General features: G+C 53.2%; 2 protein-coding genes across 40 annotated transcripts in view; one reads left to right on the top strand and one right to left on the bottom strand.

Annotated features, from left to right (window-relative positions):
• LOC100398369 (mediator of RNA polymerase II transcription subunit 24) overlaps nucleotides 1-11,269 on the bottom strand; it is a 39,455-nt gene extending 28,186 nt beyond the window's left edge. For 5 of the 25 annotated variants that reach the window (XM_054255729.2, XM_054255732.2, XM_054255733.2 and 2 more), the window contains exons 1-3: nucleotides 3,829-3,876; nucleotides 2,943-3,123; nucleotides 2,772-2,854 (exon numbers count right to left, since the gene is read on the bottom strand). In XM_054255729.2, coding sequence (XP_054111704.2) covers nucleotides 2,772-2,854; nucleotides 2,943-3,072 — 213 coding nt within the window. In that variant the 5' untranslated portion in view covers nucleotides 3,073-3,123; nucleotides 3,829-3,876. Of the gene's footprint in view, nucleotides 1-2,771; nucleotides 2,855-2,942; nucleotides 3,146-3,331; nucleotides 3,500-3,782; nucleotides 3,877-8,365; nucleotides 8,444-10,927 lie in introns of those variants that run through there. The other 20 variants (XM_078372748.1, XM_078372751.1, XM_078372753.1 and 17 more) reach the window with 7 other exon arrangements.
• Nucleotides 11,270-11,954: 685 nt separating this feature from the next.
• The window catches only part of LOC108590274 (uncharacterized), a 105,074-nt gene continuing 91,619 nt past the window's right edge, over nucleotides 11,955-25,409 (top strand). For 3 of the 15 annotated variants that reach the window (XM_035299706.3, XM_078372771.1, XM_035299700.3), the window contains exons 1-3: nucleotides 12,212-12,675; nucleotides 16,916-17,044; nucleotides 18,110-18,215. In XM_035299706.3, coding sequence (XP_035155597.1) covers nucleotides 12,243-12,675; nucleotides 16,916-17,044; nucleotides 18,110-18,215 — 668 coding nt within the window. In that variant the 5' untranslated portion in view covers nucleotides 12,212-12,242. Of the gene's footprint in view, nucleotides 12,676-16,915; nucleotides 17,045-18,109; nucleotides 18,216-18,290; nucleotides 20,884-25,409 lie in introns of those variants that run through there. The other 12 variants (XM_078372769.1, XM_078372768.1, XM_035299704.3 and 9 more) reach the window with 12 other exon arrangements.

Raw genomic sequence — 25,409 nt, 5'->3', positions numbered from 1 at the left:
ACAATGTTCACTGTTGGAGTGATGGGTATACTAAAAGTCCAGATTTCCCATGATGCAATATATGCACATAAGAAATCTGCACTTCTGGCCAGGCACGGTGGCTCATGCCTATAATCCCAGCACTTGGTGAGGCTGAGGCAGGTGGATCATCTGAGATCAGGAGTTTGAGACCAGCCTGGCCAACATGGCAAAACCCCATCTCTACTAAAAATACAAAAATTAGCTGGGTGTGATGGCAGGTGCCTGTAGTCCCAGCTACTCAGGAGGCTGAGGCACAAGAATCACTTGACCAAGGAGGCGGAGGTTGCAGTAAGCCAAGGAGTGCACATCACTGCACTCCAGCCTGAACAATAAAGACTGTCACACACACACACACAAAAGAAATCTGTACTTGTACCCCCACTAAATATACAAAAATAAATAGCCATACAATAATTCTGTTTTCATTTTCAGTACAATATCCAATAAATTACCTGAGACCAGGCACGGCTGCTCATGCCTGCAATCCCAGCACAAAGGGAGGCCAAGGAGGGTAGATTGCTCGAGCCCAGGAGTTCAAGACCAGCCTGGGCAATATGGAAAAACCCGGGCTATACAAAAAATATACAAATTGGCTGGGCACACGCCTGTAGTCTCAGCTACTCAGGAGACTGAGATGGGAGGATCACCTGAACCAGAGAGTTGGAGGCTACAGTGCACTGTGACTGTGCGGCTGCACTCCAGTCTGGGTGACAGAGTGAAAGTCTGTCTCAAAAAATAAAAATAAATAAATCACATGAGATATTCAACACTTCATTATAAAATAGGCTTTGTGGGCCGGGCATGGTGGCTCATGCCCGTAACTCCAGCAATTTGGGAGACCAAGGCAGGCAGATCACCTGAGGTCAGGAGTTCAAGACCAGCTTGGCCAATATGGTGAAACCTCGCCTCTACTAAAATATACAAAAAAATTTGCCAGGCATGGTGACCAGTGCCTGTAATTCCAGCTACTCAGGAGGCTGAGGCAGGGAGAATTGCTTGAACCAGGAGGCAGAGGTTGCAGTGAACCGAGGTTGTGCCACTGCACTCGAGCCTGGGTGGCAGGCTTCTCAAAAAACAAAAATAAAAATAAATTAAACGGGCTTTGTGTTAGATGATTTTTCCCAACTGTAAGCTAGAGTGTTCTGAGTACATTTAAGGTAGATATAAGACCTTTGGTAAGTTATGTAATATTAAGTACATTTTCAACTTCTGAGGGGTATATCAGAACATAACCCCACTGTCAGCTGAGGAGCATCTGTACTCTACCCTAACCTTTATCATAAACTCATCCAGTGACTGCTTATTTACATGTCTGTATTACCCACTAAATTCTGTGTGTACTGGGATCAGGTCTTGTTCACAGCTGTGTCCCCAGGGGCTAAAACTGTCTTGCACGTATAAGCATTCATGAACATTTGTTGACAGAATAAGTAAATGAAATCCTTTTTCTTTTGGTTGTTGTTGGTGGTGGGGTTTTTTTGTTTTCTTTTTTTGAGACAGAGTTTCATTCTTGTTGTCCAGGCTGGAGTGCAATGGCATGATCTCAGCTCATCGAAACCTCTGCCTCCCGCGTTCAAGCAATTCTCCTGCTTCAGCCTCCCGAGTAGCTGGAATTACAGGCATGTGCCACCACATCTGGCTAATTTTGCATTTTTAGGAGAGATGGGGTTTCTCCATATTGGTCAGGCTAGTCTTGAACTCCTAATCTCAGGTGATCTGCCTGCCTTAGCCTCCCAAAGTGCTGGGATTACAGGCGTGAGCCACCACGCCTGGTCCTTGCTTTTAAGAGATGGAGTCTTGTTCTGTTGCCCAGGCTGGAGCTCAGTGGCACAATCAGTGCTCACTGCAGCCTCAAACTCCTGGGCTCAAGCAATCCATCCACCTCAGCCTTCTGAGTAGGTGGGGCCACAGGCCTGTGCTACCTCCTACCACTCCTAGCAGAATACATGAATGTAATATTCATCATAACAAATGAAGTACTATTTTTTTTTTTTTAGACGGAGTTTCGCTCTTGTTACCCAGGCTGGAGTGCAATGGTGTGATCTCGGCTCCCCGCAACCTCTGCCTCCTGGGCTCGGGCAATTCTCCCATCTCAGCCTCCCGAGTAGCTGGGATTACAGGCGCACGCCACCATGCCCAGCTAATTTTTTGTATTTTTAATAGAGACGGGGTTTCACCACGTTGACCAGGATGGTCTCAATCTCTTGACCTCGTGATCCACCCGCCTCGGCCTCCCAAAGTGCTGGGATTACAGGCGTGAGCCACCGCGCCCGGCCCAAAGTACTATTGTTTTAATGAGATCACTGAAACTCAGTGAAATGATCTATTCAAACAAATTCATCCAGAAAGAGTAGACTGACAACTGCACAACTGTACTCTAAATTTTGTTTGTTTTCTGAGACAGGGTCTCACCCTGTTGCTCTGGCTGGAGTGCAGCGGCAGGATCATGGCTCATTGCAGCTTTGACCTCCCAGGGCTCAGGTGATCCTCCCACCTCAGCCTTCCAAGTAGCTGGGACTACAGGGGTGCCACCACACAGGGCTCTTTTTATATTTTTGGGTAGAGATTGGGCTTTGCCATGTTACCCAGGCTGGTCTCAAACTCCTGGGATCAAGCAATCTGCCCACCTCGGCCTCTCATAATGCTGGGTTTACAGGCATGAACCACCAGGGCCCAAATGCACCAAACGCACTCCAAGTTTTTTACCCCCAAAACTCTCATTTCTTGGTGGGAGTTTGGAGGGAGCTTACCTGGGAACTAATGGCATACTTCAGGTAGGACAAGATGAGAGGATTGGGAGATGGTCCAATCATGGCCTGCTCCAATAATGCATCTGCAAGGGGAATAACAAAAATGACTGAGCGATTACAACTTCTCTGGCTTTATCCCTCCCATCCTTTTTTTCCCAGTTCACTTGAGACCTGCCAGGTTGAGAATGTCCCAGGTGGCTCCTTTGGGAAAGAATTTCTTCATGTTGATTGCCCACTGGTAGTCACTCCAACGCTCCTTCCAGGCTTGCAAAATGGCTTGCTTCAGGTTCACCACCTTCATGATTTCACTCTGGCGCCTGTGGCGGCCGGCTTTGAGGTGAGAGAAATGGAGCTAAACAAAAAGAGACGAAGTTCTAAGGAGAACAGGGGAAGGCAAAATTAAATAGAAAGGAGAAGATGCGGAAGATTTAAGTGAAGTAGAGGAATTTGAAAGAAAAAGAGGTAAAGGCAAGCTCCTGTCAGGCTCTCTCCCCCTAAACCACCCTTCCTTAAACTGGGGCACTAAGAAGAAAGTATCTGGGACAGGCGCAGTGGCTCACACTTGTAATTCCAGCACTTTGAGAGGCCAAGGCGGGTGGATCCCCTGAGATGGGGAGTTCGACACCAGCCTGACCAACATGGAGAAACCCCGTTTCTACTAAAAATACAAAATTAGCCGGGCCTCGGCGGCGCACGTCTGTAATCCCAGCTACTCGGGAGGCTAAGGCAGGAGAATCACTTGAACCCCGGAGGCGGAGGTTGCGGTGAGCCGAGATCGCGCCATTGCACTCCAGCCAGGGCACAGGAGTGAAACTCCGTCTCAAAAATAAATAAATGAAGAAAGTATCAAAGGAACTAATAGAAAGACTGAGGAGGGCATCAAGGGGTTAAGCCAGTCCTGGTTGCCTAATTACGCCCTTAGCTCTAAATGCATCCCTCGGCCACCACCACGCCAAGTTTAGATTTGTCCCCTCATTAACTCCACCTTCTCCAACCCTGTTGTAACTATACCTCCCAATTTCCTTTTCATCCACCACCTCCCCAAATTTAAGCCTACCACACAATCCAGTTCTAGGTCCTAGGCATCGCCATTTTGACCCTTGTCAAGAAGTTCACTTTCTATTGGCTGGGAGTAACAAATGCCAACCAATAGAAATGCAGCAAGGAACGCCCCGCTGTCTTCTGGGAATTGTAGTTCCTTGGACGGAAACCGTATTTGTCTGCGCTGGCGAGGAAACTAAGGGACTAGGCTAGTCGGCCCGCATTGTTCCTCTCCGTTAAGGGAGGACATCCAGGAGCTGAGGCGCCACAGAGACTCAAAGACTCGACGAGCTCGAAAGGCCGCTCGTAACCCGACGTTGCCCACGTCGTCACTGTCGACCGGGCTTCTCCATCGTATTCCGACACCCTTTCGTTCGTTAGCCTTGTTAGTAGGTGCGGCAAGGGTGTGGCTGGGGACAAGGGAGTGGCGTGGAGGGCAAGGGTGTTGCGTTCAGCAATACGATCTTTCTCTTTTTCTGGCCCTCTTTCTGTTCTCCTAAGCCCCTGGGGCTACCAGAGTTATTCTCATTTCCATACCTATATTTCAAAAGCGACACTGACGTGCCTTAGTTGCACACAGATCACCACCCCGAGTCTGACAGTCCTGCCAGAATCTCCGGGAACTCCATAGTTAATGAATACAAGGGAAAGTAAGGAGGAAACTAAGGTGAAGGTGATCAAAATCAAAGGAATTCTGAGAAACTGTCACAGCTAAGAGGGCTAAGGAGACCTGATGATTAAATGTAATGTGGTTTTCTGAATGTGATCATGGAGGAGAAAAGGAATACTGGATAAAAACTAAGGAAATCTAAATAAAGCATGGACTTCAGTTAATAATAATGTACCAATATTAGTTAATGAGTTGTTACAAATGCATCATATTAATGCTAAGATGTTAATCAAAGAAAAATTGGGTGCAGAATATGTGGGGGATCCTCTATCACCTTCATGTTTTTTTTCCTGTAAATCAAAAACTTTTTTTTTTTAAGATGGAGTTTCTTGTTCCCCAGGCTGAAGTGCAATGGCGAGATCTCAGCCTCCCAGGTTCAAGAGATTCTCCTGCCTCAGTCTCCCAAGTAGCTGGGATTACAGGCATGCGCCACCATGCCCGGCTAATTTTTGTTTTTTTTTTTTAGTAGAGACAGGGTTTTTCCATGTTAATCAGGGTGGTCTCTAACTCCTGACCTCAAGTGATCCGCCCATTTGGTCTCCCAAAGGGCTGGGATTACAGGCGTAAAGCACAGTGCCGGGCCCCAATTTTCTTTCTTTCTTTTTTTTTTTTTTTTTTTGAGACGGAGTTTCGCTCTTGTTACCCAGGCTGGAGTGCAATGGCACGATCTCGGCTCACCGCAACCTCCACCTCCTGGGTTCAGGCAATTCTCCTCAATTTTCTTTTAAGTTTGTTGTTGTTTAAATCTTGTTTGTCCCACAGGTCCGTATATAAATTATTATGTCCAGGGCCTTGAGCATAGCCTTTCTTTCCCCCAGTGAGAAACCCAAAAGCAAAGGTTACCCACCTCTGGGTTCAGTGTCTGAGCCTCCTTATGCATAGTCCTCATCCCTCCCCATACTATGGACTGGGGTCATCCCTAATATTTACAACCAGAAATAAGAGTATATTACTCAAGAGGCTGAGGCAGGAGGATCACTTGAGCTCAGGAGTTCAAATCCAGCCTGGGCAACATAACGAGCCTCTTAGCTCTAACAAAATAATAAAGAAATAAACATGGAGGCCTTTAGCCAGGCCCGATATCCTAGTATCGTAGTTGACAAGTTCAAGCTCAATCTGTATTCCCCAGCAACCATTCTTTATTTGATTGATTGATTGATTGATTTTTTGAGACAGAGTCTTGCTCTGTTGCCCAGGCTGAAATGCAATGGTGCAATCTCAGCTCACTGCAATTTCCACCTCCCAGTTTCAAGTGATTTTCCTGCCACAGCCTCCCATGTAGTTAGAATTACAGGTGCGTTTCACCACGCCTGGCTAATTTTTGTATTTTTATTAGACAGGGTTTCACCATGTTGGCCAGGCTGGTCTCAAACTCCTGACCTCAGGTGATCCACCTCTGAAAGTGCTGTTATTACAGGTGTGAGCCACCACACCTAGCCTCTGACAGCCATTCTTTCCTCACCCTTTGAGTGGCAAAATCAGTCCTCAGGAGGATAAAGCTGGGAGAGCAGCCCACTAAGGCTCTGGAAGCAAAACTGTGGTCATTTGGGCAGAGAATTACAGCACCCTGGGTGTCTAGAGCGTGATCTAAACAGGGAGTCAAGGCCTTCTGTTCCAAAGGGAAGAGTGTGGCTAAAGGAGGGTCGGGTCATGTCCCCTGTGGTTGGTATTGCCTATGGCCTTTCTCCCTCACCATATACTCAGTCCACACCCCTCCCTTCAGCTCCCTTTGTGCCTCCCCAAGTGATATCACTGGGGTGTAGTGTGTATACAAAACAGCTGCCAAACATGTGTTGCCAAAGCTTCTAAAGCAGGAAGAAGGGACAACATGGATTTCTCACCTTCACCTTCCAGACGGCCCCCGTTACTCCACTCACACTTGAGACTGCCTCGAACCCTGCTTCTCCTCAGTCTTTCACGTATCTGACTTCCTGTCTTCTCCCAGGCCCTCACTCTACCTTCGCCTGCTCCCCTGCTCTCATTCCATGTCTGTTTGTGCAGCCTGAGGCTCCCCCTCCCACCTGGAGCCATTCCTGGATCATCCTGGAGCTCCTGCCCCATCCCTCAGAGCCCAAACTGCCTCTCTTGGAGAGAAGCTGTCAACTCTGTGACTGCTCCTGGCTGAGTTAGTGGGTGCAGGGTCCAGTCCACACAGGACTGGGGACTATTTGGGCCCTGAGGATGGTGATATTCTGAGCTCAAACCATTCCCTCAGGCAGAGAGCCTGGCAGCGTTCTAGGGAGGTACCTCCTCCCCACTTCGCAGTGACAGGGAGGCGGCTTTTGTAGTCAGGCCATCTGCCTTCTCTGTCTCCCCACCTCCCACCAGCAGCCCTTTCTCTAGGCTTGGCAAGGTTTCCCCGAAGGCTGGACGTATGTACAAGGACTCCCTTAGCTCTGGGCAAGGACCATTTTTAATTTCTCCACTTTGACCTTCCTGCCTCTCTAGTCTGTAAACATCAGAGGCAGCCTTTCCTATACCACCTCTTCCTTCCATACCACAGTATCTTCCTAGGGACCCCCTTGAGCTGTCTGGCTCACTGCAAGCACAGGACCCCATGATAATCCTCCAAAGAGTGAAAAGAGAGATGCTAACATTTCCTTTGGGTGTACAACAAATAACCCTCGGCCCATCTCAAAGCCCCTTCCTACTTCCCCCACTTTCTTTGGCTGTTCATTCCCTCCCAACAGGGACAGGGGCTGAGCTTCCACCTCTGCTGTCCTAGCCCCGAGCCCCAAGCTCTTTCTTCATCTTGTTGGCTACCCTGGCTAGAGAGAGAACAGGGGCAGGTGGAAGTCAACCAGTCAGAGTGACATGGCAACACCTGGAGAAGTGTCAGAAAAGTAGCTAGGCCAGAGTGAGGTAAGAGGCAGCGAGAAACAGGATTCTGGGTACCCAAGGGGAAGGGGACATTTCTTATCTATCTAGGCTAGAAAACAGTATAAGGAAAAGTGGCAAGAGTCCAGACCCAAAAACCCAGAAACATTGAAATCGTTGGTAAGCATACAAGGCACTGAGGGTGTCAGCCTCCCTTCTCTCCATAGGGAAACTGAGTCATTCCTTTTCCCGAAGTGGAACATTTTTCTCTGGAAGCTTGCCTGGGTCCCCCCACTATGGGCAGCAGGTGGATGGGAAAAGAAAGACAGTCACTCCCACACACTCATACACAGCTGGCTCCAAACCAGTTTCCTCCCCATACCAGTCACCAAAGCAAAATCCCTGCTTTCTATCTATCTGGGGGAGGGGGTAATGGAAAAGAGGCTGCAAGGTGGCTGCACCTCAGGGACTCAGCTCAGGGTGTCACTTCCACCCACAGCGCCTGTCCCCCACAGGTGCTGTCTCTGTCTTCCCACTGCCCCTGGAGAGTGAAAGGCAGAATTTGAATCAACTCTTGGAGTGGCTTCCCCTCTAACACCCGGAAGGATGGCCTTCCTTCTCCATATTCCTCGCACAGAGAAGAGAGGCCTGTGATCCTGAGGCCTGGACCAGACAGTGGCTGAGTAGCGAGGTGAGCCTGCCATTTCCTTTGTATCGCCCCTCCCTCCAGGCCCTGAGAGCTGCTCTACTTTCTACTTTTGGCTTCCATATCATACTGCCCCATCCTCTCCTTTAACTGGAGGGGGATAGCTGCAGAAAGGTAAGCCCCAAACTCTGATAGCAAGGGAGACTTCCTTGCTCCCCCTCCTCTCCTCTCTCCTGCTGGCAAAGATGGGATGAGAAGACTGTAAGGCAAAGTGAAACCAGAAGCTGGGAGCATTTGGGGAATCTAATACTTCGCACGTATTAAATGCTTTAAAAAAAAGTGTCAGATGAATGAATAAAGGTAGGAGAAACCCTGAAAGACAGCCTGGAAAAGGTGTCAGCTTCTTTTTCCATTTCTTACCTCAGCTACCAAAAGCAAGGCTCAGCCAGTCCTGGTCTCTTCCCTGGCTCCCTCTTTTGTGACCCATAGCAAGGGCACCTGATGGGACAAAAGGGAAAATTAAATGGTCACTTTCTCTTACCAGGGTAATTATTTGCTAATTTCCCAATCTCTCACCTGCCTCAGCCTCCCAAGTAGCCAGGACTGAAGGTGCAGTGCACGCCACCACACCCAGATCATTTGTGAGTTTTTTTTTTTTAAGATGGGGGGGGGTCTCATTATGTTGCCCAGGCTGGTCTTGAACTCCTGACCTGAAGAGATCCTACCACCTCAGCCTCCCAAAGTACTGGTAATGTGAGCCACCTTGCCCAGTCTGCTCTCCAACTTTCTTTCCTCCATTTCCACCACTCTTCTTGATTGGGAAATCCCTCAGAGGGAGAAACATCTGAGCTTTGAGTTCTCTTAGCTGGTGGAGCCTCAGTTTCCTCTGCTGTCTTTCCAGAGCACCCCCAGTAAGTTCAGCTCTATCTGCAGAGTCTAGAGGTATATGCTGGACGTGCCATCACTTGCTGACCTAGGCCCAGGAGGTCAAGGCTGACCTAGAGGAGGGGAATTACTGAGGCCAGGCCACAGAGCTTGTTCCAGGGTGGCTGGTAGAGGGGACTGTCTCCTGTTTCCCCAAACTGCTAGAGATGTGTAAGCCTTCTGGGCAGGGGTAGAAGATGCTATGTGGGGTCTTAGCTGCCAGACTTTGAAAAAAAAACCTCTTCAGAAAGATATCTGGTTACCTTGTTTCCTAGAGGTCGTATCCTCAAGAAATCTTGGGGTGCTTCCTAGCAATAGTCTGGAAGGAAGGGAGGGGCCTGGGCATGGCTGTTCTGATGGGAGCCCAGAGAACAGGCTGTTTCTGCTACCTCCTTGGCAACGGAAATCTCAGCTGCAGGGGCCATCAGACATATCCCCTTGGAGAGTCTATCCATCCTTATTCATGCCACCCCTACCCTTCTGATAGATTCGGGGAATGCGCTGAAGCAGAGATGGAGAATGGGAGGGGACAGCCCTGATGGGGGGTTTCATGACAAGGACAGAGCCGGAGCCGAGGATGAACTGAATCTAAGAAGAGCTAGCAGCTTCAAGAAATGGGTGGGCAGGGTGAGTGGGCTGGGAAGACAGAGGATGCAATACAGGGACAGGGGTTCTAAGCCCAGACCTGGGCTGGATCCTGGCACCTGGGCAGAGGCCTGCTTTGAAGGCAGTGTGCCCTTCACTTTGTCCTGCCCAGATCTGTCACCAGTACATAATGGGAGCCCAGGAAAGAGAGAGAGGTAAAGAGAAGATAGGGGTGGCCGGCATGGTGGCTCGCGCCTGTAATCCCAGCACTTTAGGAGGCCAAGGCAGGAGGATCACTTGAGGCCAGGAGTTCAAGACCAGCCTGGCCAACATGGTGAAATACCTTCTCTACCAAAAAATAAAAAAATAAAAACCAATTAGCTGGGTATGCTAACACATGCCTACAATCCTAGCTACTTGGGAGGGTGGGAAATGAAAATCCCTTGAACTCAGGAGGCGGAGGTTGCAGTGAGCCAAGACTGTGCCACTGCACCCAAGCCTGGGCAAAAGAGGAAGACTCTGTCTCTAATAATAATAATAATAATAAATTTTTTAAAGGAGAAGATGGGGGCTGGGCATGGTGGCTCACACTTGTAATCCCAGCACTTTGGGAGACCAAGGCGGATGGATAACCTGAGGTCAGTAGTTCGAGACCAGCCCCCAACATGGAGAAACCCTGTCTCTACTAAAAAAAAATACAGAATTAGCTGGCATGGTGGCACATGCCTGTAGTCCCAGCTACAGGGATGCTGAGGCGGGAGAATTGCCCTAACCCGGGAGGCGAAGGTTGCAGTGAACCAAGATCACAGCATTGCACTCCAGCCTGGGCAACAAGAGAAAAACTCCATTTCAAAAAAAAAAAAAAAAAGGAGTGGGGGAGAAGATGGAAATGGTAAACCCTTGTCTTTGAGTGCCCTACTCTGCCCTTCAGGAAAAAAAAAGGGAATCAGAAGGCACATCATTTTATATGGCTTTGGATCTAGGATTTCAGAAAGTCTTCCCCACACAATATTATAGGGCCTTGCATCAAAGAGAGATATGGTGGGGAAAGCCAGGATGGAAGGGAGACAAAACCACAGCACCTTCCTCCTCCGCCTCTGGACTCCATCACTCCAGCCCCAATCCACATGACTGCTGGCCCTCCCCACTGCCTCCTAGTTCTGTCTTTGTGACGCAGAGTATAAATGTATCTCATGCATCAGGATTCCCTCCCAGCTCCTTAAGCAGCCCAATCCCAACGGACTAGTTCCACACAGGGTAGAGCACAGACCCCAAGCACTATACACTGTAGCCGTGCACCCCAGGGTTTCGGCCAAACCTCATCACCGAGGAGGTGGCACCCACCGGCAGGCAGCCACCCTCAGTGCACCTCATTCTGCTCACTGCACTGACTCTGCACGCTGCAGCCTCCTGCCCCACACTGCAGCTGTTGCTTGTCTCCCGTGAGCCCAGACTGAACACAGGTTCGCTTACCGCGTGGAGACTCTGCACGCTGCTGCCTCAACTCCCCCTTCTAGCTGCCACTGCACCTCACAGGCTCCCTTCACCTATGGCATGCCCTCAACACCACCGCTGCACTCTGTATGCCATAGATTTCATCCCAGCTGCTTTTCTCATCTCCATGGTTCCAGGGACCCCCAGAGAGGTACCCTCCCCTCCGCCAAGCATTACAAACTCCAGTATCCCCTGTGAAAGAAGTGGCTCCAACAGCACTGAGGATGCAGGAGGCTGAGACTGAGACATGAGCAAGGGCAGCCCAGCTTGGATAAGCTGTGGGTCAGGATCCCACACTCGGCAAGTGATTCTATCCAGTATAACCTGGGCCAGGAGCTGAGCAGCTCCCCCTGACACACACGCTCACACACAAACACACACCCCTCTCCAAGAGCAGACTGTGTAGCAGGGCCCCACCCTGAGAGCCGTGGGAAGGCTGTGGCCCCCACTGGTAAAACTGGGCTAATGACAGCAGGGGAACCGGCGGGGCCAGGGGCGTGCTGGGGTAATTAGGGCTTGGCCTGGAACTGGGAGATCCCGAGATGAAAGGGGCTCTGGCGTCACTGGGTTGGTTTTATGTCCATGAATTGCAGATGCGTGTGTGTGTGTGTTGTGTGTGTGTGTATGTGTGCTGGGGGTGGGGCTGGCACAGTGGAAACCTCTCCTTTGGGTTGGGTTAGGGGGTCCATTTGTATGCAGCCCACCGGCTTCCTTAGATTGACTCTGGTACCATTTGGATTTTGGTGGGAACAAACACGGGGGGAAATACCACCACCCAGGAGCTAGGAATTGAGGGGGTAAGGCAAATCTTGTCCCCTCCCCGAGCTGAGGAGAGGGAGCAGATTGTTGGGGAAATGGCTGGTGACAGAGAATAGAAAGAGCCTATATGGAGAAGGGTGATGTTGGAAAGGGGAGGCAGTGGATCGGTATCGATGTTAGAAATGAGAGGGGAGGGAGGTACTGAGCCCACACAAGGATTAAAAACACAGGATGATTGAAGTTAAAAGGACGTCAGGGGTGATCTGCCCAGCCTTCGCGGCTGAAGCTTGAGGAAGCTCTGCCCCGACAGCAGTGGTGATTTGTCAAGGTCACACAGTGAGTTACTGGCGGAGAAGGGACCCGAACTCCTAAACAAACTCTACACCTGCAAGCGTTTGGTGTTTAGGCTTTCTCCTCATGTGTAAGGTGCAGGCGGCTCCTCGGTACTTCCTCCCCCACCCCATGGTGCAAACCCGAAAACCCCCAATTCTCCCGGCAAGCAAAGGCTATTTTTTAATGACATCTCTTCCAAAATATGTCACCAAGTACCCACTCCTGCGGGAGCCGCCCGGCGGGGGAGGGCGAGTCCGAGCGGGGCGGGGCAGGGGCGGCCGAGGGGCTGCCGGGCCGCTGGCGGGGGTCCCGGGGCGCGGCAGGGGGCGGGGGGCGGGGGCGGGCGGTGGCGAGGCGGCCTGCAGGGAGCAGCCGCGAGCCGGCCGGGCGCGCGGAGCCCGAGCCCCAGCCGGAGCGGGGCGGGGGAGGGAGGAGCCAGAGCGGCCGCCGCCTCTGCCGGAGGAGCCGCGGGGCCGCCACACTCGCCCCCCGTCCCCCCCCGCGTTCACTCGCACTCACACCCGGGCGCAGGAGGCGGGCGGCCCGGGCCCCACCGGCCCCCCATGGACGCCCACGGCACTGGGCGCTGAGACCCCCGCGTCGCTGCCCAGCCCGGTCCAGCGCGCCACGCCGAGGTAAGGAGGAGGGAGCGAGGGGGCATTAATATGCAAATGCCTCGCGATTGATTATGCAAAGCCGCGGGGCTCCGTGGCCAGCTCCCAGGCGGGCCAGGGTCGCCCAGGGCGTACCCGCTGTCAGCCTCAGCCTTTCCCGGCGCCCCAGTGACCCTGTCACGAGCCCAGGAGCTTGCAACTGACGCCCTGGGGAAGGGAGGTGTTGCTTGGAGGTCGGTGGGCCCCGGGGTTTGCAGGCGGAGATGGCGTCCGGGCCACCCCCTCGACGTCCCGCCCGGCCTCTGTCCCGCCAGCCTGCTGCGCATTCCTGGGCCAAGCCCCATTGCTGGCCGCCTGAGCTCCCCCGCCCGCCGCTCCGCGGTTTGTTTACGGTGCGTCGGAGGCCTGCCCCCCCCCCAGCCCCCACCTCTAGCCTTTGAGGCCGAGTAGCCTTTGCAAAGCTGCCTCCAGCTGCGGAGGGCAGTATGAGTGCGGTGGCGGGGGTGGGCTTGCATGGGTCCGGGGAGAGGGAAGTTCCCCCCCTTCACCCGCCTTCCAGTGGAGCATGGCTGTCTGGTTGCAACACTCTAATTGCAAAAACGCTGCTGCTGGGGGGAATGTGTGTGTGGAGGGGGTGCACTTGATGGAGCCTAGATGATTAGGAGAGTTGCTGGCTGGGAAGGAGAGGGAGAAATGGACCTGTGTGTGTGTACCCCACCTTTTTCCCTCCCCTTGCAACGTGTCTCTGGTTCCCCTTCTCCATCTGGGGCCGCCCCTTGCCCAGCGTGAAAGAAAGGCCTGGGGGGATGACAGCTGCAATTGAAAGAGCCACCGGTCCAGAGGTGAGGGTGGGGGACACAGAAGGAAAGCCAGTGAGATGGGAGCCTGCCCCTCAGTGCTGGCTTCGTCTCCAAGAAGGGGAGGGGATGAAGGGGGCTGTTGTCCAAGATGGGGGGAAAGCAAAAGTGACACGCAGACACAGAGATATGTCCACACAGACAGCCACAGGCATACCCAGGGACACCCAGGCGGACTCAAGGACAGGAGCTGCTGGACACACCCACATGGGGACAAGGGAAGAGGCAGGCTGCTGCTGCACCCTGGAGCTCAGGGGGTGGGACATATCCACGGGAGACCAAAAGCATGGAGACCGACCCATGGCACATAGCTACGCACAGGGTCACACGGAGAGGCTGTCACACACGGGCAAGGAAGAGTTGCTGTCACCCACACAGAAAAAGTCACTGTCACATGCATGCATGCACATAGAGCAATTGCACACAGCCACACAATTACAAAAGACCCTGTCACTCACAGGCACACACGTGCTCACATAAGCCCAGTCACACAGTCATCATTGCTTGCCGTGACAGTAGCTGTCACTCAGTCAGATGCAAACACAGTTATACATCAACACATGTATACACAACTTAGCAACAAGTATTTTCCTGGACTCTTACTGTGGAGCTCTGAGGTTCTGTAGACAAGAAAACCCTTGCTCCCAAGAAAATTAAATTTGGCTGTATGAAAAGGTGTTGCTGCGTAATGGTGCAAAGCATGCATTCCCGATGACATGTTTTTGGTCTCTGTTGCTTGACATACCAACCCTACTAGACAGTGAGCTCTTGGAGACCTGGGAGAATCATTTGAAGAGCTCCGGATCGCACCCAGAGCCTAGCACAATGGCTGCTTTGTAACTACTTGTTAGTTGATTGACTGTGGAACCTGCGGACACAGGTGCACTCATTTGCACATGGGCCCCTGAACTCAGGTACAGAATGAGTTCACAGGGCCCAGGTCCACACAAACAGTCGTGTCCACATAATTCCAGATGCACACAACTGTAGCCTGTGCAGCCAAGCACACACCTAGATGCACACAATCACAGACTTTTCCCTTTCAGCTTCTTCCTGCCTTCTTCCTCTAGGCCCAGCCACTCTGTGGGAATGGGCTTTTTTTTTTTACTTTTATTTTCTTTTGGAGGGTCAGAGAAACAAGAGCAAAGACGGAGGGTGCAGGGGGGTTCCAGAAGGCCGAGTATGGGGCTCAGAGCATGTCCAGGGACTTCTAGAAGCTGGAATTCTCTTGACTGCTGGGGTAGGGGAGAGCTGCACTCATCCCGAAAAGCTCAGGGATATCAAACTGCCCATGCTCTGAGTCATTTGCCCGGGCCTTTTCTGGGAACACTGTCACCCCCAGCTGAGTTCCTGCATCCCACCTTGAGTCTGGCCGCCCCTCTTGTCACCTGGACCCTGCTACCCAAACTTGGAAGCTTTCCTTAAGAGGCCATCGGCTGGCGACTGTCTGCATGAGTGATGTGTATTTTTGACTTGGAATTTCTCTCTAACTCTCTCTTTCTGTTGCTCTGTCTTGCAGTGTCTGATTCTCTCTCTCTCTCTCTCTCTCTCTCTTTCTCTCTCCCCTTCTCTGCCAGTCTGTAACTCTCTCTCATCCTGTCGCTACCCCTGTCTACCCCTGTCCTTGTCTCAGAGCTGGGGACTGGCAGTGATGTTCTTCATACTTTTCCCGTTGTTAATACCCAATCTCCGCCCCTCTGCCCCCCCACCCCCCCACCCGCTACACCAGGCAGCCTCTGGGGTCAGCTTAAGGTTGGTGTGGGGGGCCAGGGGGGTGGGCTCAGCTGGCTGCTCAGGACTTCCTGCACTTCCTTACTGCTGCAGCTGTGGCCAGCAAGTTTTAGGGGCTGGGAATGGGGAAAGGGAGGGGGGACAGCCACTGCCCATGCTGCCCCTCGGGCAGCCAGACCAGTTCTGTGGGCACCCTCAGGATGCAGGCTGCGGCCAGCTAGCAGCTCCTAAACAAGTCAGTGACAAGGCTCCCCAGACACTGGCCCAAGCTGGAAAAGAACCACCCCATGGGCAGTGGCAGGAGCTGGCAGGACCCTCCTGAGTTGGGTCCGTGGCAGGGCTCACAGTGACCTTTCTCCACACCCCTGGCAGCTGAGGCGCACCTCAGAGATGCCCAACAGCTGTGTCCTCTTTTCCCAGCCTCAGGGCCTGGTTCTGAGGGCACAGCTGCCCAGACTAAGTGTGGGCTGAGCGAGGCCCTCCCACCCATGAGTGCAGGTTCCAGCCTAGAAGGGGAACCTCTTCCGGAGAGGGCATTTGACGAGGAGGAACTCGGGTAGGAGGCACAGGGCCCGGGGGCACCAAGCACTTCTGGCCATGCTCCCTCTAGCCTTGGCCTATTTGGAGGTGGAGGCACTGACAGAGCCCTCAGGGCAAAGACCAAGGGCAAAGACCAAAGCTTGGTCTCAGGGAACACGTCGCTGGATGAAAGAACAAGGCATTATCCCTCAAGCAGGTGATATGCCATCACAGTTAGGAATAGGGATGATGATGGTGATGATGATGGAATGCTTGGGTCTGAATCCCAGCTCTCACTCACTGGATGTGTGACTTTGAGCAAGCCATTTAACTTCCCCGTTGCCTTATCTGTAAATTGGGGATGATCATGTCTACCTCATTTAGCTTTTTTGAGGAAAAATGCTTTAAAAAGTGCCTAGTTAATAACACACTGTATTGTGTGAGCTGTTGTGATGGATGAAGAAAGCTGTGGGCCTGAGGCTGGGTGCGGTGACTCACGGCTATAATCCCAGTACTGTTAGAGGCCAAGGTGGGCAGATCACAAGGTCAGGAGTTCAAGACCAGCCTGGCCAACATAGTGAAACCCCATCTCTACTAAAAAATATAATTAGCTGGGTATGGTGGCATGCACCTGTAGTCCCAGCTACTCAGGAGGCTGAGGCCAGAGAATTGCCTGAACCTGGGAGGCGGAGATTGCAGTGAGCCGAGACCACACCATTGCACTCCAGCCTGGGTGACAGAGTTAGACTCTGTCTCAAAAAAAAAACAAAACAAAAGAAAGAAGGAAGGCTGTGGGGCCTGGGGTCTCCCAGATTTCTTAGAGAAGCTTGATGGAGAATTGACTTTCCTAGAACTTAGTGAGACTAGGGCCTGAGGCACTTTCCAGCCTTCTCACCCTCTGTGTGTGACTCTGAGTGTGTGTAAGTGAGTTTGTGAGTGTGCGAGTGAGTGGGGGGCACCTCCTCGGTCCTCTCCCGAGCCCCCTCTCCTGGCCTCTCCTCTAGTGTCCACTCTGGGGACAGCTCGGCACAGGTTCTTAGGAGGGGGCAGAGCTGGTGGCATGAGCCCATGCAGTCTCTCCTCATTCTGGCTGGTTCTGGGCAGGGCTCCTTTCTCCCCTTAGCTGGACAGCAGTTTGTTCTACTTCTCAACAGTGAGAATTACACAGGACATCGGTCCCCACCTCCAGAGCCCACGCCACAAGCCAGGCACCGTTCCCACAGACTTGCTCCCTCTTCACAATACCCTAAGGGGTAGTGGTGATTATTACCTGAATTTTACAGGTGGGTAAACTGAGGCCCAGAAAGCCTGGCTAGGGCAGCTGGGGCCTGAGGGTGGAGGGCTGGGAGGTGGAGGAGCTGGGATTTGAACCCATCTGTCAGCTTGCTCACCACTGCTTACCCAATATGGCATCCTGCCTCCATTGGTCCTGTGGGTAGATCAACAGATTGATTGATGGATCCTCTTCCCTGCGGACTCCAGATGCAGAAAGATTCTGGCACTAGAAGCTTCCCAGAGGACTGGTCTCTATCCCCTTCTCAGAGGTGGGTGAGGCCCAGGGAGAAGACATGAGCTAGTCATGGGCGAAGGGCCAATTCCACCTACCTGACTCCCCACTCTGGCTCAGCTCCTGGCCACTGTGAAGGCTGTGACCCCAGGTGTGGCCTGGGTCGGCCCGGCGCCTCCCCAGACAGGACAGCCAGCCTGAGCCACCTGGGCTGCCCTGCAGAAGCATGGTCTGGGGAGGGTGACAAACACAGCAAATGTTTCCCTTGCCCTGGGCCCCGTGCTCTGCGCTCCTCCCTCACAGCAGCCCCAGCAGCTTGGGTGTCCTCCTCCCCCCCAAACCCCGGCAGGGCCAGATCCAGAGCCCCGACTCTCTGCCATGTCTCTGCGTGGGCTGCTGTGTCCCTGGTGGAGGGTTCCCCCGTTTTTACTGAGGTAAAATTCACATAAGGTAAAATTGCCCTCCTTTTTTTTTTTTTTTTTGAGACGGAGTTTCGCTCTTGTTACTCAGCCTGGAGTGCAATGGCTCAATCTTGGCTCACTGCAACCTCTGCCTCTGGGTGCAGGCAATTCTCCTGCCTCAGTCTCCTCAGTAGCTGGGATTACAGGCAAGCGCCACCATGCCCAGCTAATTTTTTGTAGTTTTAGTAGAGACAGGGTTTTACCATGTTGACCAGGACAGTCTCGATCTCTTGATCTCTTGACCTCGTGATCCACCCACCTCAGCCTCCCAAGTGCTGGGATTACAGGCTTGAGCCACCGCGCCCGGCAAATTGTCCTCTTAAAGCGTACAGATTAAGTGGCATTCCACTCACGATGTTGTGCAATCATCGCCACTCTAGTTCCAGAACGTTCCCATTGCTCCAGAAGAAGACCCCGTGAAAACACGGAGCGGTCACTCCCCACGCACCCTCCCCTGAGCCCGCAGGAGCCTCTGATCTGCTTTCGGTCTGTATGGGTTTGCCACTTCTGGGCATTTCATGTGAATGGAACCCTAAGCATCTGTCCTTCTGTGTCCTCCAGGTCTTTGCATGCTGTACCAGTGCCGGAACGCCACGCTCTTCATGCCGTGGATGAGCGGGTTCATTGTGCAGACACACTTGCGTGTTCATTCATCTGTGGACGGGCTCAGGGCTGTCTCCACCTCTTGGCTGCTGTGAACAGCGTTGTTATCCGCATTCATGTACAAGCTTTGTCTGAGCACCTGTTCCGATGCTGTGGGGCAGGGACCCAGCAGCGTAATGGCTGAGTTGCAGTCCCTGTGTTTAAGGGCTTGTCTACCTGTCGGCCAAGGCCTTGACAACAGTCCTCCTGGTCTCGTCCTGTCTGTGTCTTCCCTCTGGGCTCCTGACCTATCAGTCCACTCCAAGGTTGTTTTCTGCCCCTCCCTCCCTAAAACCCAGGAGCTCCAGGACTCTGAGGGACAGGTTCCAGATGGGGAAATCGAGGTCCTCAGAGGAAAAGAGTTTTGCCCCATAAGTTGCAGTGGAACTGGGATTTAGCCTCAGCCCTGCTCCCATCCCAAGACCCCTAGGTCCTAGGTCTTTGTGCTGTGGCTGCATGTCCCACACGGGGCTATCGCTCCTGGAGAGAGCTGGCCACATTCTCAGCATCTCATCTCCTGGGCACTGGCTTTCCTGGCAGATCCAGGGCAGGACGTGGGGGCTTTTGTGTGAAAACAAGTCTCAAGTGGGCTCTGCAGCAGAATGCCAGCCTGGCATACACTTCCAGCCTCGGTGAGTGGCATCTAAGAAACGTGGCTTGGGTGGGCAGGGACCTTCCCCCACCCCCGACCTCTGCCTCAGCCCCCCCGGCCTCAGCTGCTCCAAGACTTAGAGGCACGGAAGCCCTGGGATGGCCTCCTCAGGGTGTGCTGGGGAGGGCTCTTTGCCATGTTCAGAACTTGCCCCTGCCTGGCTCCCCTGAAGCTCACCTGAGCCTCTCTGAACCCCTAGGTGACAGGGAAAGAAACCCTCAGATGGACTATCACGCACCCTCCCCCCACCGGCCCCAGGCATTGATGGGGGGGTGGCATTTTCTCTTCATTCCTCTAGGGGCCCTGGCTCCACTCCGCTTCCCACCCCTCCTGCCCCCTCCAGAGCAGGTGTGACCATGTGATCAATACGGAGCTGGTCAATCCATCTGTCCCTCTGCTTGGCTGAGGCAGCTGGCAATGATGACCACCTTGGGACCCCACATGTGCCCCCAAGACTGTGGCATGTATCACCCCTTCATTGCACAGGTGGGGAAATCGAGGCCTCCAGTGGGGTCAGGCCTTCCCAAAGTTCTCAGCAAGTCTGTGGGGTGGGAAGGGGTGGAAACCCGCTCAGCTGGCCCCTCTTTCAGACATCATGTCTGTGACACGTGTGGTCCTGGGCGCCCTGTGTCCCCGTGGCCATGCCCCAGGGGTCCTGAAGTGCTAAACCACAGATTCATTAAATGCTGACTGAGTGTCTGCTCTGAGCTGGACAACAGGCCCATGTATCCAGGGAGGCGTAAGCCAGGGACCCTGCCCTCATGACGGAGCTGATGGTCTCATTGGGAGCTGGATGACACTGAGATGTCAGGTGGAAGTGAGCACTGGGAAGAAAAATCAACCCACAAAATGGGAAGGAAAAGGTCAGGGAAGGCCTCTTGGAGGAGACGGCATTTGAGCAGATGCCTGAAGACAGTGTGGGAGTGAGCCACGAGACACCAGCAGGAAGAGCTTTCCGGGCGGGGAGCAGCAGTGCAAAGGCCCTGTGGTCGGCGGGTGCTTAGCACTCGAGAAAGTTGCTTCAGAGCCGGCAGAGCTCATAGGTCTGGCCCCTACTGCAGACACTCAGCCTGGCTTCCATGGATTCATTCTACCTACTTTAAACATGCCAACTAGGGGCCAGCATTTTCAAATCTGAAATTTGTTTCCATAAAAAGTCCCGATTTCCAGCCTTTCTTAAGGAATTGAGACCTAGAGTCAGGAGCGTCCACCCCTTCGGCCTGCAATTCCTCCCCACTTGCCTCTCCTCCTTCACCCTCTCGCTTGAGTCCTGCGAGGACCTGGGTGCGTGGCCCTGGCAGGAGGATGTGGACAGTGCACAGATGGCACCTGTGTCATCGCAGATTTCTGCTTCTTTTTTTTTTTTTTTTTTTTTGAGATGGAATTTCATTCTTGTTGCCCAGGCTGCAGTGCAATAGTGTGATCTCGGCTCACTGCAACCTCTGCCTCTCAGGTTCAAGCCATTCTCCCGCCTCAGCCTTCTGAGTAGCTGGGACTACAGGTGTGCGCCACCACGCCTGGCTGATTTTTGTATTTTTAGTAGAGATGATCTGCCTGCCTCGGCCTCCCCAAGTGCTGGGATTACAGGCGTGAGCCACTGCACTGGGCCAGGTTTCTGCTTCTTTATCTTCAGCCTGGAGAAAAACATTGTTGATTGAAGCCAGGTTGCCACCCAACAAGGCAGGACTGAAAGGTCACCGAACAGTCTTGACAAGGTGCTCCTGGTTATCACCCATCGCTGGCAGTTTGCAGCAATCTCTCCACCTCTGGAAAGTCGGGGGTGGTTGGGCCTTGCTGGGCTGGGCTGCCCTTCATTAAAGTCTCGGGCAGGTCACTTTGTCACTTGGTCAAGGTCCTCCACACCTCTGTGCCTGTTTTCTTGTCTGGAGAATGAGAGAAATGAACACTGGGCTGCCTAGCTCAGGACAGAAACAAGAGCAGTCAGGGGCCTTGATGGTAAGACAGAATGTTTCGGGACATGCCAGCCCTCAGGTTTCAGCCAAACCCAAGCTGGCATTCAGGGCCCCTGAGGTCTCAGCTCGGATGTACCCAGTGTCCATCCCCCTTCCTTCTTCCCACCTGGGGCCCCAGCCCCCTGGCTGATCTCCCACCCTGCATCCATTCACTGTGCAACGTCTGCTTTTGAGCAACTGATGTAGACCAGGCCCCTGCTAGGATGCGTGGTGGGTCGGGGCTTGGGCAGGCCCCTGGGACCGGCTGCTGCAGGCCAAGCTGTGCTTCCCCCATCTGAGCCTGCCAGGTGGGCCCCTGCTCTGACCCCTCAGGTCACTTCCCAGCATCCTTTGCTCTCAGGCTTCTGCATTTGGTGGTGGTGGGGGAAGGGGGCACGTCTCTCCTTGGATGACCTCCTTGGCAGTAGCCACATCCCCCGCTTGGCTCCAGACACCCCTGAAGAGGCTCCAGCTCTCCCTTCCCATGATACAGCCCCTGGGACTGGCGACCCCACTGCTTTCCTCCCTGCCGCCATCCCAGTCTGGAGGCTGTTTCAAACGGAAGACCAAGCCTCTGCGGGAGCCCCGACCAGGCCCTAAGCCAGCTCCAGAGGGCTTCCTGGAGAAGAGTTTTGGCAAGAGTATTCAAGGCAGAAGAGACAGCCTGGGCAAAAGCCTGGAGGTGGGGAAACTGAGACCTCCTGGAGGCCAAGGCAGGCTGGAGGGAGGGAGGAGGACAAGGCAGGTCATCATGGCAGGGCTGCTAGGCCTTCCCCAGGGCCACACTATGACTTTCAAGCACCCAGGGCACTTTGGCCTATATGAGTCCCTTTCTCCATAAAAAAAACACTAACACATATACTTTATGACTTCATTGGAATAGAGAGAAACATAATTCGTTAGTCATCCATTCACCCATTCATTCCCTGTCCATCCATCTATCCCTCTAACTCCATTCACTCACCTAGCCAACCACTCACCCATCCATCCATCTATCCCTCCATCCATCCCTCTATTCAGCCACCCTCCATTTATTCACTGACCCACCCACTTAACTCATCCATCCACTCACCCACCCATCCATCTCTCCATACACCCATCCATCCACACATCTTTACCCACTCATGCATGCATCCATTCGTCTATCCATCCACCCACCCATGCATCTACCCATTCAAAATCCACCAACTCTTTCACCAATTCTCCCACCCATTCATTCACCCACTCATTTATTCATCCATCAATTCATTCATCTACCCACCCACCCATCCACTTACCCATTTGTCTGTCTGTCCACTCACACATCCATCCATTCATCCTACCCACCCACCCATTCACTGATCCATTCATCGATCTGTGCATTCCATTCATTCATCCACCCAGCATGCATCTGCCCATCCACGCATCCATGCACCCTCTCACCAATCCACCCAGCCATCATTCATCCATCTATCCATCCATCCATCCATCCATACATCCATACATCCATACATCCGTACATCCATCCATCCATCTGTCCATACATACATACATACGCACATCCATCCGTCCGTCCATCTGTGTCTGTCCGTCCATCCATCCATCTGTACATCCATCCATCCCTCCATCCTTCCATCTGTCCGTCCATCCATCCATCCATCCATCCATCCGTACATCCCTCTTAGCTCCTCTGCTCACCCCATTCGGTTGTCTGTCTGCCTGCGCATATACTCACCCACCTGCCCATTCATCCATCTACTCACATTCCCTCTGTTTCCATTCTTCATTATTTGCTACATCAGCCTCTGCAATCATCTCTTCTCTCTGGAGATTTTTCTAGCTTCTGATCCCAACCTTCCCATCACAAGCCCTCTCTTCACTTCCCATTGCTCACAGACCCAAACCCAAACTTCAGACTCAGCTGGCTTTCAAAGCCTTGAATCTATCTTGTCTCCTCTCACTGCTTCCACTGTGGACCTGGAAGTTGTGTGGGGCCTGGGCACTGTGCCTACTGTGCCCTCCCTGGCCTTCTTTGTCAGCTGGGGCCTGTACCTGGGGACTTGAATCCAGAGAGGAGAGGTGAAGCATGAACATGGGAACAAGAGAGGAAAAGGTGAATGGGACCTGATTAACGCACCAGCCTCAGCTCCCCACCGGTAATGAGGGGATGGAGTGCCTATGTCCTCCCCACAATCTAGGCTGCTTTCTGGGCTCCCTGAGCTGCCGTGAGGGCCAAGGTGGTGGGGATCATGGAGGGGGCTGATCACTCTTCCCTCTCTCCTGCCACTTACCCCTTAACAGCCTGGCTGACCTGGAACAGAACGGAAGGGCCTGCTGTGGGAGGAGCAGCCCCATTAGCACTGTTCCCAGCCCCTAGGGAGGCCAGGGGTCACCACAACCCAGCTGCAGGGCCATTAGCAGCTCATTAGCCCTGTCCCTCCCTCCCAGCCCCCACTCTGGCTCCATTCACGACCTACCCTTCTTGGCAGACCTTCTGCCCCTTCACCAACGCCCCCCACCACAGGCCTCAGAGGCCCCATCCAAGGTCAAGGTGTCAAGTTCCAGTGAGCATGGGCAGGGCTGCAGCTGACCATTGCAGAGCTGGGGAGGACAAAGGAAATCCAGGTGTAAGTGGCAGCTGGACCCACCCATCTCTGAGGCAGGTAGTGATGGCCAGTGGAGCACTGTGTGGGCTGCAGGGCCAGTAATCCAGGCGCCTATGTCATCTTTGCCAAGAAGGGGTTGCATTGCTGATTTCTGACTGTCTCCCCTAGTGTATGTGAACTACCCTTATGGAGGGGCTGTGCCCCATCAGTCAGTCAATCAACAAAAGTTTGTTGCACTAACAAAGCATCAAACCTGGTGTGGGAGAGCCCTGACCTTAGGCTCTCCTGGTTACAGAATTCATTCATTCACTAACGGATATTTAGTGAGTGCTCACTGCATGCCAGGCACTGGAACACAGCAGGGAGAGAGACTCCAGTAGAGGAGGCGACAGTGAACACAGAAAGCAATCAGTGGGACAATTTCTGAAAGGAAAGGGCTGTGCAGGAGATGAAGCAGGCATCAGGAGACAGGTGTGGGGTGGCTGCTGTTGTCTGAGGGTTTGGGGAGGCCTCTTCCAGGAGGCCGGGTGGTGAGAAGGAGCCTGCCAAGTGGAGGACAAAGGCTGAAGGTCCCGGGCAGTGGATGCCAGGTTCAAGGGTCCCGAGGTGGGGGGGAAGCTAGCAAGCCCTTGAGGCTGGGGGAGAGGGAGGGAGGTGGGAGGTGGGAGGTGGCAGAGGGAGGTTGTCGATTCTCCCTGCTATGCTAAGCCTGCAGGCTCAGGTCTGACTCCAGTCTCCCAGAAGTCCCTTGGCTGTGCGTGAGGCCCTCAGAGGCAGCAGGAAGGCCTGCGGGTGTGGGGGCACTGCCTGTGTCCTGGCAACCATGGGGGCTTCAGCCAGGTGTGGGGAGCAAAGAGGGGACTTGCATCTGCTGGGATCTGAGCAGCCAGGAGTCAGAATCCTTGTGAAACTCAACATCAGACTCTCCGCATTAGAATTAGAATTAGAAGCTCTTAGCCCTGGCATTCCAGGCTGGCGGGAAGCTTGGCAGGGGCCTCACAATCTGGGCTGAGCCACACCCTGAAGCGAGCTGTCCCACCTGGAACACGTACCAGGCCGTGGAGGGCCTGACCCTGCCTGACCTGAGTTTCTTTGTTCCTCATGAGGACCTGATGAGACAGATGCCATTCTTCTCCCCATTACCTAGATGAAGTCACTTGTTCCAGGTCACTCAGGAAGGGATAGGGGTTCCTGACCTCTGGGTGGGGTCAGCGTGGGGAGGAGGAAGGTGTGGCAGAGAGGGCGTGTGGCTGGAACACTATTGTTAGCACTGCCTGCCCTGCGTGCCAGGGGAGGGGAATCAGAGACGGCCTTCAGGGGAGGGAGAGCAGGAAGTGATGTCTTAATTGAGATCCTCAAGGAGAAACAGCGTTACAAGCGCTCAATTATTTTATAATGAGAGTGTGCAGGGAGAGCCACAGACATTTTCCAAGCTGAAGTGTGCGCAAGCATGCACGTGTGTGTGTCAGTGTGTGTATACATGTGTGCATGCCTGCATGTGTGCATGTGTGCGTGCATCCATGGGCGAGTGTGTCTGTGTGCATGTGTGTGCATGCATGCATGTGTATGTGTGTATACGTGCATGCATGTACGAGTGTGAGTGTGTGCATCCGTGCATATGTGCATGCATGTATGTGTGTGCATATGTGCGTGCATGCATGCATGCACGTGTGTGTGCATATGTGCATGCGTGCATAAATGCATGCATGTGTGTGTCGGTGTGCATATGTGTGTGGTGTGTGCATGCATGTGTGCGTGTGCATATATGCATGCATGTATGTGTGCATGTTCACGTGCCCACAGGCGTGTGGTGCTGACTGGCAGGGTGGGACTGTCCCTTTCTTCTGGT

This window comes from Callithrix jacchus, chromosome 5, assembly GCF_049354715.1.
Source record: "Callithrix jacchus isolate 240 chromosome 5, calJac240_pri, whole genome shotgun sequence".
Lineage (NCBI taxonomy): Eukaryota > Metazoa > Chordata > Mammalia > Primates > Cebidae > Callithrix > Callithrix jacchus.
The sequence above is the reverse complement of the archived record's forward strand: the minus strand, read 5'-3'. Positions and strand labels throughout refer to the sequence as shown.